General features: G+C 57.1%; 1 protein-coding gene across 2 annotated transcripts in view; it reads right to left on the bottom strand.

Moving 5' to 3' along the window:
• The window catches only part of MARK4 (microtubule affinity regulating kinase 4), a 30,987-nt gene extending 22,567 nt beyond the window's left edge, over positions 1-8,420 (bottom strand). For both annotated transcript variants that reach the window (XM_058709538.1, XM_058709539.1), the window contains exons 1-4: positions 8,081-8,420; positions 3,331-3,531; positions 557-610; positions 405-453 (exon numbers count right to left, since the gene is read on the bottom strand). In XM_058709538.1, the coding sequence (XP_058565521.1) occupies positions 405-453; positions 557-610; positions 3,331-3,531; positions 8,081-8,131 (355 nt within the window). In that variant the 5' untranslated portion in view covers positions 8,132-8,420. The remainder of the gene's footprint in view (positions 1-404; positions 454-556; positions 611-3,330; positions 3,532-8,080) is intronic.
• Positions 8,421-12,483: the final 4,063 nt, after the last annotated feature.

Genomic DNA, 12,483 nt, shown 5'->3' on the forward strand with positions numbered 1-12,483 from the left:
TAAATGCTGTGGCCCCATCCAGGCCAGGCCAAATCCTGCTTCTCTAGGTAAAGACCCCCCTCCCCCCTCTGCCTAACGATGACAATGACAGCGGCTGCTACCGATAATCAGACCAGCTCCCACAGCGCAGCTTTGAAGGAAGGGTTTCGAATGCTCGATCTTATCCAATCCTCACAATGACCTTGAAGTAGGTCCCTTATCAGCCCCACTCCAGAGGAGGAAACTGAGGCTCAGGGAGGTGAAATGACTTGCCCCAGGTCACCCAGCCAGCGAGCAGCAGTACTGCCAAGAGCAAACAGGTCTTTCTAACTGTTAGAGCTGCCAGTTCTTCTGTCCCCTGACTCTCTCCTCTGCCAAGTGCTCCCAGCTCGTAGCCTCTGAGCCCATCCTCTTCCCCTCCTCACCGATGTTGGGGTGGTTTAGGCCCTTCATGATGCGGACTTCCCGGAACAGCTGGACACGGCCAAAACAGAAGAAAGAGAAAGATGATGGTGGGTGGTTTCAAAGACTGTCTTCCCGACCTGTCCCCTCCCTGCTCCCTCTCCCTGGGCCTCACTTTCTGCAGGCTGCTGGGGTTCAGCTGGGTTTTGTCGATGATCTTGATGGCGACCTGGAGGTGGAAGGAAGGGGGAAAAGATCAAACTGCCGAGGGCTCTTGAGCTGGGAAAGGCTACCCCAGCTCAGATCACGCAAGGGCTTTTTTGTGTTTTTTTTTTAAAGTAACATCTACACCCAACGTGGGGCTTGAACTCACGACCCCAAGATCAAGAGCCTCACGCTCCTCCGACTGAGCCAGCCAGGCGCCCCTAGTCTTTTGTGTTTGGCTTTTCTTAATTTAAAAAAAAAAAATTTTAACGTTTATTTATTTTTGAGAGACAGACCATGAGCGGGGAGGGGCAGAGAGAGAGGGAGACACAGAATTCGAAGCAGGCTCCGGGCTCTGAGCTGCCAGCACAGAGCCCAATGTGGGGCTCGAACCCACAAACCGTGAGATCCATGACCTGAGCTGAAGTCAGACGCTTAACGGACTAAGCCACCCAGGTGCCCCCTTCATTTCTTTAAGTAGGCTCCACGCCCAACGTGGGATTTGAACTTAAGACCCTGAAGTCAAGAGTCGCACGCTCTCCTAACTGAGCCAGCCAAGCGCCCCAGCACCCCTTGTTCTAAAAGAGCTTTGAGGCAGTCACCACGGAGGAAGAATCAGAAAGTTATGAAACTCTCCTTATATTTATCTTGCAGTGTGGTTGAGTTTTTATTTTGAATTGCACTTTGGGGCAGAGCACCGTAAGTTTTTCAGTAGCGAGGGGCCAAACTCAGCTCTAGGTCTCTCGTTTCCCTGAAGGGTTTTGGGGCCTGGTCACCTCCAGATATCCTGGATTACAGAACCCTTCCCCCGGGAGATCCTGTTTCCTTAGAAGCTGGTCCTCTGAGAAGCCCCTGGAATCATGTTCAAGATCCACACGAGGGGAACAACACGTTCCTCGTGCGGGAGAGGGTCCGTTAGCTTTCCTCACATCCTCAAAAACGGGTTTTTAATTTTGTCACGCACTTTTCATGCCAGTATCGAGAGGATCATATGGTCTCTCTCCTCAAGTCTGTGAATGTGGCGAAGTACACGAATAAATTGTCAATTTGAAAAGAACTGTGTATTCCTGGGACGAACCGAGCTTTGTCATCACACAGCCTTCTTTAACGGATGTGCCCGCGTCTATCCGCTTTGATTTTGTTTAAGATTTTTGTATCGATGTTCGCGTGTAAGGCCGGCCCATCATGGTGTTCAGAGCCGGTTCTGACATTTTGGTCACTGTCCAGCTAGCACTTAAAATCAGCTGGGCAGCGGCATTTCTTTCCTTGGTCTCTGGAAGTATTGGCATAAAATTGGAGTGTTTGGTAGAATGTGCCCATAAAACCATTGGGGCCTGGTATCTTTTGCGTGTCTGGAGTAGATGGTGTGGGGGCAGGAAGAGAGTTCATCCGAGGCAGGAGAAATCGCTCCAGCCATATTCTCTAAAATTAAAGGAGGTACAGAAGAGTCATACCCTCCTCCCAAGAGTGAGTGAGAGGCTTCATATCCAGATTACAAGGTCTGCATGGGCCCTTCTGCAATAATGTTGCCATACTCCGAACACATGCCCACTCTTGGAAGGGAGGTGGGGAGACTCAGACTGTGCCTAACTGAGAATTCAAGGGGCACCTGGGTGGCTCGGTCAGTTAAGCACCCGACTTCGGCTCAGGTCATGATCTCACGGTCCGTGGGTTCGAGTCCTGCTTTGGGCTCTGTGCTGACAGCTCGGAGCCTGGAGCCTGCTTCGGATTCTGTGTCTCCCTCTCTCTGCCCTGCCTCCACTCATGCTCTCTCTCTCTCTCTCCCTCTCGAAAATAAACATTAAAAAGAGAGAGAGAGAGAGAGAATTCAAGTTCTCACGAATTCTCATGAAGATTGCCGCGAGATTCGGTGGAACAAAAGTCTACCAGTGAAACAGGGATGCTGTCCAGGTTTAGCCACAGAAGCCGTGAGAATTCTTAGAGCTACGACACACAGTTCTCTGCCTGCCATCTGAGAGTTCCCAACAATTCCAGGGATGATGACCAATATTTAATGAGTGCTGGCCATTAATGCATCATCATCCCTGTTTTAAGGTGGGAAAACTGAGGCCCAGAGCTGGACAACGTTTACTCCAGAGTTGACAATCTTCATCACCTCACACTCCCACACCTTTTTTTTTTTTTTTTTTTTTTAATTTTTTTTTTCAACGTTTTTTTATTTATTTTTGGGACAGAGAGAGACAGAGCATGAACGGGGGAGGGGCAGAGAGAGAGGGAGACACAGAATCGGAAACAGGCTCCAGGCTCCGAGCCATCAGCCCAGAGCCTGACGCGGGGCTTGAACTCACGGACCGCGAGATCGTGACCCGGCTGAAGTCGGACGCTTAACCGACTGCGCCACCCAGGCGCCCCTTTTTTTTTTTAAAGTAAACTCTAGGCCCAACGTGGGGCTTGAACTCAGGACCGGAGATCAAGAGTCACATGTTCTACCGGACTGAGCTGGCCAGGCGCCTCGCCCACATCATTTTTACTAAACAGCATTTACTGTGGGCTAAGTCCTGGGCTAATAAGGACCTCAGGTACATTTAATTCCCACGGTAGCCCAGTTCTACTTGGATTGTTCTAGAAAAATCTGAGATGTCCTGACCTGCCCTGGAGAGAGTCCAGGGATGTACCTGAGGTCACAAAGCAGAGTGAGGGCCAAGTCTGACCTCGCCCCACCTCCCACAACGCACGCGGGTGCTGCAGGGTTGGGCCCTGAGCCCCACCCATCCCCCCACTCACCTCTCGGCCAGTGAGGATGTGCCGGGCCAGCTTGACTTTGGCGAAGTTGCCCTTCCCGATGGTCCTCAGCAGGCGGTAGTTGCCCACGTGGGGCTGCTCCTCGGGACAGGAGGCGATAGAGTTCCGGCAGCGGGCACCCAGGGAGCGGCTGGACCAGGATGGTCCCTTGTCCGAGGAGCGGCCACTGCCCAAGGTGCCATGCTGGACAGCGGAGACAGAGTGTGAGCGGTGGGGCAGCGTCTGCCCGATCCCACCGTCAATGGCACCTGTGGGCCGGGGCGGTCGATGCCAGCCTTGGCCACCGGCCCCTTCGTGGTCCTTCTCAAACCCAGGCCAGAGAGAAGCACGATGCCTTTGGGTCCCCCCGCCCCCACCGCCTCTACAAACAGACGCCTCCAAGAACATAAACGCGCCCCAACTCTGCAGCAGCCGGGGGTTCCCGACATCAGGCCTCCTCCTCACCCCTCCCTGCGGCCTACCCCCAACTTCCTTTTCTAGCTGCTGAGGCCACATAGTATTTTCTTCGAAATGCTGCGGCCCTCAACCCCAGTCCGGGTCCTCAATCTGGCGGCCACACCGGGCCCCAGGTCTCTCTCACTGCTCTTGACGTCCCAGGTCACCCATCACCTCCCTGTCAGGCCCCGCAGCTCTGCTCTGAAGCCCACGAACAACATTTTATTCCCAGTTTACTGGCCCTAACATTTTCTTCCGCTCCCTATTTGCCTCAAATCCGACTTCAAACACTGTGACCAACAGTCCTTCATTCTGCCCTGACGGGCTAGCCCTGCACGGTCACCTTCCTTCCGTGGAAAACGTTGTTGCTTCCCCCCCAACCCCAACCGTCGCTCCTCCCACCCCCCACCGCCCTGGGAACCTCTGTGGCTCCATCCACGCCCTGGCCGGCGGTCTCCCACGCCAGCCCTCCCATCTGGCCCCGATGTTCTGTTCCTGCCGTCCTGTCCCTCCTGGGCCTCTCCCCCGCAGGTCACTGCCTGCTCCGGGCTGCCCTGTCCTGATTGTCAGCCCCAGGGACTGTGCCTCCCTTTCAGCGCTGGGGCCCAGGGTGCAGGCGACGGAGGCAGCCAGAGGCCCGAGCCAAGGCGGCTCTGCTCAGACCCTGTGCTGCCCCCGTGCCCTTCCCAGGGCGGGGGTGGGAAGCAGGTGGACAAAGGGAGCTGAGGAAGAGAGAAGGCCAAGGACGAGGGCTTGCCGCAGGGAATCCGCGGGGCTACTTAACTAAGCGATGATGACCGCGATTTAATGAGCACTGGCCATTAATGTGTCCTCATCCCCGTTTTTAAGGCAGGGAAACTGAGGCCCAGAGCTGGACAACGTTTACCCCAGAGCTGATGGCCTTCACCGTCGCCCAGCGCACGGACTCACACTCCCACATCATTTTTATTAAGCAGCTTTTATACGGGCCATGGCCCGGACCAGGAGGCACCTCGTCTGCATTCAATTCCCACGCTAGCCCGGTGACCGCAGGACCTACATCCTCATATTCCAGACAAGAAACTGAGGCTTGGGGAGAGAGGTGCCTTGTCAAGGTCACTCGATTCACTCGCAAGAGGCAGGAAAGACAATGGTCCCCACAAGGGGCTGAAAGACGACCACCACTGCTGCAGCCCCAGCCACACACCGGCCGGCCGGCCGGCCGCTGTGTCCTCACCTGGGCCTCCCCTGTGCGACCAGTCACGATCCACATTCTCCAGACAGGGACCCCAAGGCTGAGGCAGGGTAAGTCCCTTGGCCAAGGTCACAGGGCGCCGAAGCAGAGTGGCGGGGATTCGATCCCAGGCCTGCTGGCTCCTGAGTGCCCAGCTCTTTCCTACCTCCTGCCCCTGGTCGGCTCACAACCCCAGGTCTCCTCCCAGGGGAGGGAGGGTGGGAAGGGAGGTGGAGATCCTGGCTGATGAGGCCCCTGATCCCCACAGAGATAAGGGCTTGGAGAAGAAGAATCCCCATTAGGTGGCACCAGGGGAGCCAACTGGGGGTGGGCTGGCACCCCACTGAAGGCAGCATGCTGGAGGGACCCCTGCAAGGGGCAGCTGGGGCAGTAGGTGACAAAGCCCCCAGGGGCCGGGGGCGGGAGCTAAAATTGGCCGGCACCACCAGCTGGCCCGGCTCCCTCCCTCCCGCCCGGCTGGCGCCCCAACACCGGGCCTGTTGCTAGGGAACCTCCAGAGAGGCTGGGCGGTGGGGGGGCCTGGGACTTGGGGTGGGGGAGCGTGACCCCACATGGCTGTCGTCGTGGTAACTCGGGAGCAGGGGAGGAGCCTGCGACCTCCGATGCCAGAGGGAGAGGTGAGCCCCAGCCAGGGCTGACCAGCAGGACTTACAGACTAGTTGGGAGGAGAGGAGACAAGAGGACAGAAGGGGATTAGCCCTCTTCAAATGCCCACCGTGCACAAATCTGGACGAAAAAAGAGGAGGAAGCGTTCGGATGAGCCCCATTTTACAGATGAGGAGACCGAGGCTCACGGAAGTGAGGTCACTTGCCTGAGATCACCCAGCGAGGGAGGGACAGAAAGTAGATTTGAACCCATGCTTATCTGAACAATCAAAGCAACAATAACACCACAGCTACAAGCGTGGTTTGCTCCCAGCATCTCTCGGCTCCTTAAAACATCCCTAACAGGGAGGTGCTATCATCAACCCTACTTAGAGATAAACCGAGGTCCTGAGCAGGGAGGGGATCTGTAAGCGCACGCGACAACTGATGACAGCCCCAGGTTGGGACTCCACGGCCTGTCTGACTCATGCCCATAGTCACCATAGCAGTGAACATGTGTAGAGAGCGTCCTATGTGCCGGGCTTCACCCATGGCATCTCGAATAATCCTCTGAGGGACTTGAGCATCCCCATTTTTCAGAACAGGAAACTGAGGCTCGGAGAAGATGACCCGGTAGTTTGAGGGCACAGTGTAAACCAGCTGGCCAGGCCTGTGGGCTCCCTGGCACTTCCTGAGTGACTTGGGGGCGGGGGGGGGGAAGGGTGGGTATCTCATCAGAGACTCCAAATCAGAGTACGACCTATTGTACGGGGGCTGCGGCACCACGGTGTTGAGGGGATCTCTGTCAGGGAGGGTTTTGCAAGAGGAAGGGGCAGAGACAGATCTCTCTGGTGGAGATCTCGAGTGAGGGTGGCTGGGCGGCTGGCAGGCAGGGGTGTGTGTGTGTGTGTGTGTGTGTGTGTGTGTGTGTACGCACGCAGGGACCTGGCAGAGGTCTAAGGGAAAAGGGACAAAGACCCCAGCTGGGAATAAGTCTGGCATTGGTTGGTGGGAGAGGCTCTTTAGAAGGGCTGAGAGTAATCAGAAACTAGGGAGATGGGGAGGGGGGGGGTCTCCCAGGATTGTTCTGGGCTGTGGTATAGGGACAGGGGGCCTGGGAAGGGTTAAAGCCATGGGGAAGTGGCACTCAGGGGCCAAGGAAACTCCTAGAAGTTAAAGAAGCGGGGTTTCTAGGAGCAGTCTTCAGAAGCAGAGAAAGGTCTCGGGGCATGCAAGTCCCAGAGGACAAGGAGAAGAAAGCCTGAGCCTTGGAGGGGGTCAAAAGGGCCTAGAAACTTGGGGAGGAGGTTTCCAACAGACAGACCTCCAAGAGAAGAGCTAAGGTCTTAACAGCTGAGGTCTTACAGCTAAGACCAGACCAGACGCTTTGAGTCCAGGAGTCTTCTGGAAGAAGGATCTGGGGCCAAGCCTTGTGGGCTGGGGGAGGCCTCCAAAGTTGAGGAGGGGGCTTCCCTGGGAGGCCAGACCCCCCCCCCCCAACACACACACACAAGGAAGAGGGAGGCCCTGGGGCAGAAGAGATGGGGGGACCTGGAGATCAGTGGAAGGAGTGGTGTCCTGTGAGGAAGCTCCTGGCCTCGGAGGGGGTCAAGGGGGTCCTGAGGGTTTGGGGAGGGGGCTTGCCGGGAGCTGAGGAGTTGATACAGGCAGGATGAGGCCTGGAGTCAGACTAGCCCAGGGCCTAGAAATAGTCAGACTAGGCTAGGGGCCTGGAAGTTGGAGGCCAAGGCTGCCTGGGAGAAGACACCAGAGAGGGTCCGGGGGAGGGGGGTGCTGGGGGAGAGCCGGGGTACCGGGAATCCAGGGACAGGGCTGCTTGGAAGATAGGGACCAGGCCTGGGAGTGGAGAGACCTTGAACAAGCTAGAAAGGGCCCTGGGCCCAGGAAAGGTGGAAACCGGCTTCCTGTGAGGGGGTGCCCACAGGATCCGGGAGGATCCAGAGGGGCGGAGGGCTGAGAATGAGAGAAGGGGGGTTCCTGGGGAGCCCGGCACCCACATCCAGATGGGGAAGGCCGGAGCCAGAGGCGGGACTGGGCCGGGCCTTCCTGGGAGAGGGCCAGGGCCGGGCCTTGGGGTCAGGAGCCCTGCAAATCCTGGAGGGGGCGAGTTGTCGGATGCAGGCAGCCAGGAGGGGAAGGGGCTTAAGAACACGCGGAGAAGGGAGGGGCTCCTGGAAGGCAGGGGAGGGGGCTTCCTGGAGGGGAGAGACCCGAGCGGAAGCGGTCTGCAGAGGGACCAGAGAGGGGTCCCGGGAGAGGGGCGCCCGCAGGGGTCGGGCTGGGCTGGAGTGGGGGAGGGTCGAGAGGCCTGGAAGTCCGGGCCGGGGTCGGGAGGTGGCACGCTGGGCCGAGCCGGGGGAACGAAGGTAGGGGCTCGCGCGGCGCGGGGCACACCAGGACGAGGGGCTCGGCGGCTGAACCCGACCGGCGCTCCCCAAGGGGCCGGGCCCCACTCACCGTGTCCGAGTTCCGATCGTTGCCCGGGGCCAGCGCCGTCCGCGAAGACATTTTCTCCGGGTCCCGGGGGACTGGGCGGCCGGGTGGGGGGGGGCGGGGGTCCCGGGGTCCCCTCTCTTCCCCTCCCCCCCCGCTGGCCTGGGGACGCGAGCTCAAAAGCTGGGTGCCGTGGACACCCGGGTTCGCGCCGCGGGAGAGGGGGCAGGGCGGGGAAGGGAAGGGGACGCCGAGGGTCCTAGTGGCCCCGCGCAGTGGCGGCCCGGGGCGCCATGGGGGCGGCGGGCAGACGGGCGGGCGGGGGCCGGGGAGGGGGCGCGGAGCCGGCCCGGGCGGCGGCGGAGGGGCCGGGGAGGAAGGGACGTCAGGGGGAGGGGCGGGCAGGGCGGGGCCGCGGAGACCCCGCCCTCTGCCGCCGGCCCTTAAAGGCGCAGGCCCGGGCTAGCCGGGGGCTCCGGGGGCGGAGGCAGGTCTGGGCGCGTCGGTAGGGGAGCGTGTTCTCACAGGAGAGCGGAGACTCACCGGAAGAGAAGGGGAGAGAAACGCCTAGGCAGAGCGCCAGAGACGCAGAGAAAGATAGAGAGATGCAGAGATAGAGAGACAAAGAGACGCAAGGATAGAGAGACAGAAGTAGGGAGACACGCAGACATACAAAGAGATGTAAAGGGAGCCAAAAGACCCGAGCGACTAAATAAATAAATAAATAAATAAATAAATAAAGGAGGGAGAAACATAGGGAAAGAGAGACACAGAGAGATACAGAGAGAACAGAGACACAGAGAGCGACAAAGACTGAGAAGACCCCCACACGGGGACGGGGGGAGAGGCAAAAGGAGACAAAGAGATAACACACAGAGACGCAGAGACCTGTGAAGAGCGCAGAGATAAAAAGACAAGACAGACCGAGGCAGAGAAGCCCCGAGAGACACGAACCAGACAGACGGCGGCGCTGTCCACATTCTCCCTCCCAGCCCACCCTCTGCTCAGTCGTGGGGCCCAGGAAGTTCTTGGGAACAGAGCTGAGGGCGCTGGGGGCGTAGTGTGCTAGGCAGAGCCGCTGCCCAGGGCTGACCACGATCTCTAGCCATGCCGCCTCCCATCTCCCAGAAAACTCCAGAGCCCAGGCTTGTGGCTGCGGGCCCCTCTCCTGTGCACCCCAGCTGGGGTCTGAGGATTTCTCCGTATAGCTCTGTGACTCAAGGCAGGCCCCTCCTTGGCCTCAGTTCCCCAATCTACAAAGCGAGAGCAAGGATCTACATGTTGCCTTCCTGGCAGGGCTGAAGCAGGTGCCAGAGAGCCCGGTGTAGGTATGCACCTGCCGGGTGCAGCTGCTGTCGGGATGGGCAAGCTGAAACCAGAGGAGGGCAAGGGCTTCCCTGAAGTTCTGCAGTGGGGACCACCCATCCCCTCTAGACTAGGGTGGCCTGAAAGAAAGAGGGGCATTGCACAGTCCTGCCCCTCCCCCCAAATCCCACAACCCTTGGATCGGGTCCATGCCCAGCCCCTGTCTGACCATCTTCTTGAGCCTCAGTTTGCCTCTCTAAAAGATGGGTGTGATGCTTACACCAGTGTGTTTCAGGAATTTTGGAACCGGTTAAGACAGCCATTATAAAAAATTAAAGTATGCAAACACGTAATTAAATAAATTACACTTAAAACAAAGGTAACAAATGCTCATCACGACCTAATTATTTTACTACGTTTTGCTATTATCTGTGATCCTGTGGTGATTTACATCTATGGTGCCTTCATAGTGAAACAACTGTGTAATGAGCTTCTGTGCATCTCTTCCCCCCAAAATGCTTTCACTGACATCATTGTGGCTTCACATCACTGAGTCCAAGCTTGGTAACTTGAATTAGCCCTGGTGGAACGATGGACACCATGGAAGATGGCAAACGCCTCAAATCAAGGCTCCCCACCCCCCCAACCCCCAGAGAGCAGGTTGTCAAACATTCATCAGCGTGTCACCTGTTGATACTATCAGCTACATAAACTCACAGAAGCTTCCTCTGTGCCCGGCTCTGAGCGCTTTATTCTTTCTGCCACCTTGTGAGTTTGGACCGTCATTCTCAGCCCCACGTACACATGCTGGAGGTTAACGTGGCTGGTGAGAGGCAGGCTTGAGATTTGAACCCAAGTGCTTCCAAACTCTGAAACTTGGGCTCTTAAGCACTATGGGCTTCCTGTCCCGGGACCATAATAGTAGCAACCTCAGTCTGCGGTAAGACACTATGTATGTAATGACTACATATGTAAATGCTTCACATGGGAACGTATTAGAACTTCGTAAGCCGGTGACATTACCATTGTTACTCAGCAAATGGGGCCCAAGGAGTCTCAGGAATGGTGGGGTGCAGAGAGGGAGGAGTTCAGGATGGTGTTCCAGAAGTTTTGAGATCCCAAGGGCTCTGCAGGGTGAGGGGTGGGGTCTCGGGGACGGGTTGGGGGAGCTGAGTCACTCCTTCCTAGGCTTAGCGCGGAGAGCCGCAGTTCTCCAATGCACCACGCGGGGGCAGCAGATCACCTCCCTACACGCACCTGCCCGCCACACCTCAGGCCTCACCCTGGCTCCGCCCCCCTCACCCCAGTACTGTCCCCACCCCATTTCCCAAATGAGGGGACTGAGGCTAAATGAAGGGGGGAGGCTACAAAATGATGAACCTTAAAAACAGTATGCTTAGCGAAAGTAGGCCGACACAAGGGACCACTTACTGTGATTCCTTTTATATGGAATGTCCAGAATAGGGAAACCCATGGGGCTGGGAGCAGAGGGGAATGGGGGAAGGGGGGCTGCTAAAGGGCTATGGGTTTCTTTGTGAGGTGATGAAAATGTTCTGGAATCAGATAGGGTGACAGTTGCTGCATCCTTGTGAATACACTGAGAGCATTGAATTGGGCACTTTGAAAGGGTGAATTTTATGGCATATGAATTGTACCTCTTTTTAAAACAATTTTTTAAAGTTTATTTTGAGAGTGTGTGTGTGCGCGCACGCGCATGAGTGGGGGAGGGTCAGAGAAAGAGGGAGAGAGAGAGAGAATCCCAAGCAAGTTCCCAGCTGACAACAAGGAGCCCAACGCGGGGCTCAATCTCACAAACCCTGAGATCGTGATCTGAGCTGAAATCAAGAGTCGGACCCTCAACCGACCACGACAGGTCATTTGGTTCCAGCCAGATCTAGTCGCTGCCTTCTGATTTCCACGGGTCCACAGGGACCTGGTGAGGACAAAGCCTCTTCCCCCCCACCCCTCCCAATCTGGGCCACTCAACCTGGCTCCTTCCCCAGGGCTCATTGTCTGGCAAATCCAGTCCTTGCACTGAGACCTTCAGATCTTGGAATCTTAACCCCTGACCCACTTCTTCCAGCATAGGTGTCTATAGAGCCCTTGCTGGGGCTGGGGGAGAAGCAGGGATCCCTGAACCCAGCCCCGACCCTAATCCCACACCAACCCCAACTTTGCCTAGGCAAGTGATCCCTTGTTCCAGGCCTAACACCTGCGACACTATGCCTGAGCACCCAGAAGAGCACCTGAACCTGAAACCCAGCCTTACAAGTAATCCAAAGCCTGCATCTAACCCCACCCAACCCCAACCCATTCCCAGCGCCCCCCCCCCCCCACTGCACCTGCCATATGCGTCCCCAACTTCCAATCCTTAGCTCTGATCTATCCCCATGTGTGCATTCGGTTAATAAACCTTTACTATTATGTGCCAGACGCACATCTAGGGATATAAAGATGAATGAGGTAAGCAAAATCTGCTTTGGATTTACGTTCAAGTGGGAGAGTCAGGAAATCTACAAGGGAGATAGAGAAATCTGATCGTTCAAATTGAGGAAGGTGATACGAAGGAATTGAGGAATCAGAGCCAGTCCCTGGGGAGAGAGGAAGTGGGTGGGGGGAAGAAGGGGCTTCTGCTGTTCAGGGAATGTCTCCTTTGAGGGACAGAGGCTGGAGCTGAGGCCAGGATGATGTCGAAGGAGGGAGCCATACAGGGACCTGGGGACAGGGGAGAGGACTATAGTTCCAAAGCCTTGCCCTGTGCCACCCATGCCCTCAGGCCTCTGATCGCAGCTTCTGGGCCAGCAGAACCTTCCTCCCTGTCTTTATTCCAGAGCCAGGAACCCGAAGGAGAGCTCTGGGCCCGCATCCAGCATTGGGTGTCTCCCCAGGGTGCCCAGGATGGTGTTGTCACCTTGGAAGGCGTGAAGAACAGGCGGGGGGGGTGGCAATTCCGGGTGGGGGTGAGGGTGGGGGCCAGACTGTGGCCTTGTCCTTCCCAGCCCAACCCCAGCTTGTCCTAAAAGGGCAGACAGATAAAGAGTCCTTCCCGCCCCTGGCCCCAGAGAGGGAGGGGTTTCCTGACAGGAAATTGACCTCCTCTAACCCCCCCCCCCCCCCAGTTC

This window comes from Neofelis nebulosa, chromosome 17 (genome assembly GCF_028018385.1).
Source record: "Neofelis nebulosa isolate mNeoNeb1 chromosome 17, mNeoNeb1.pri, whole genome shotgun sequence".
NCBI classification, from domain to species: domain Eukaryota; kingdom Metazoa; phylum Chordata; class Mammalia; order Carnivora; family Felidae; genus Neofelis; species Neofelis nebulosa.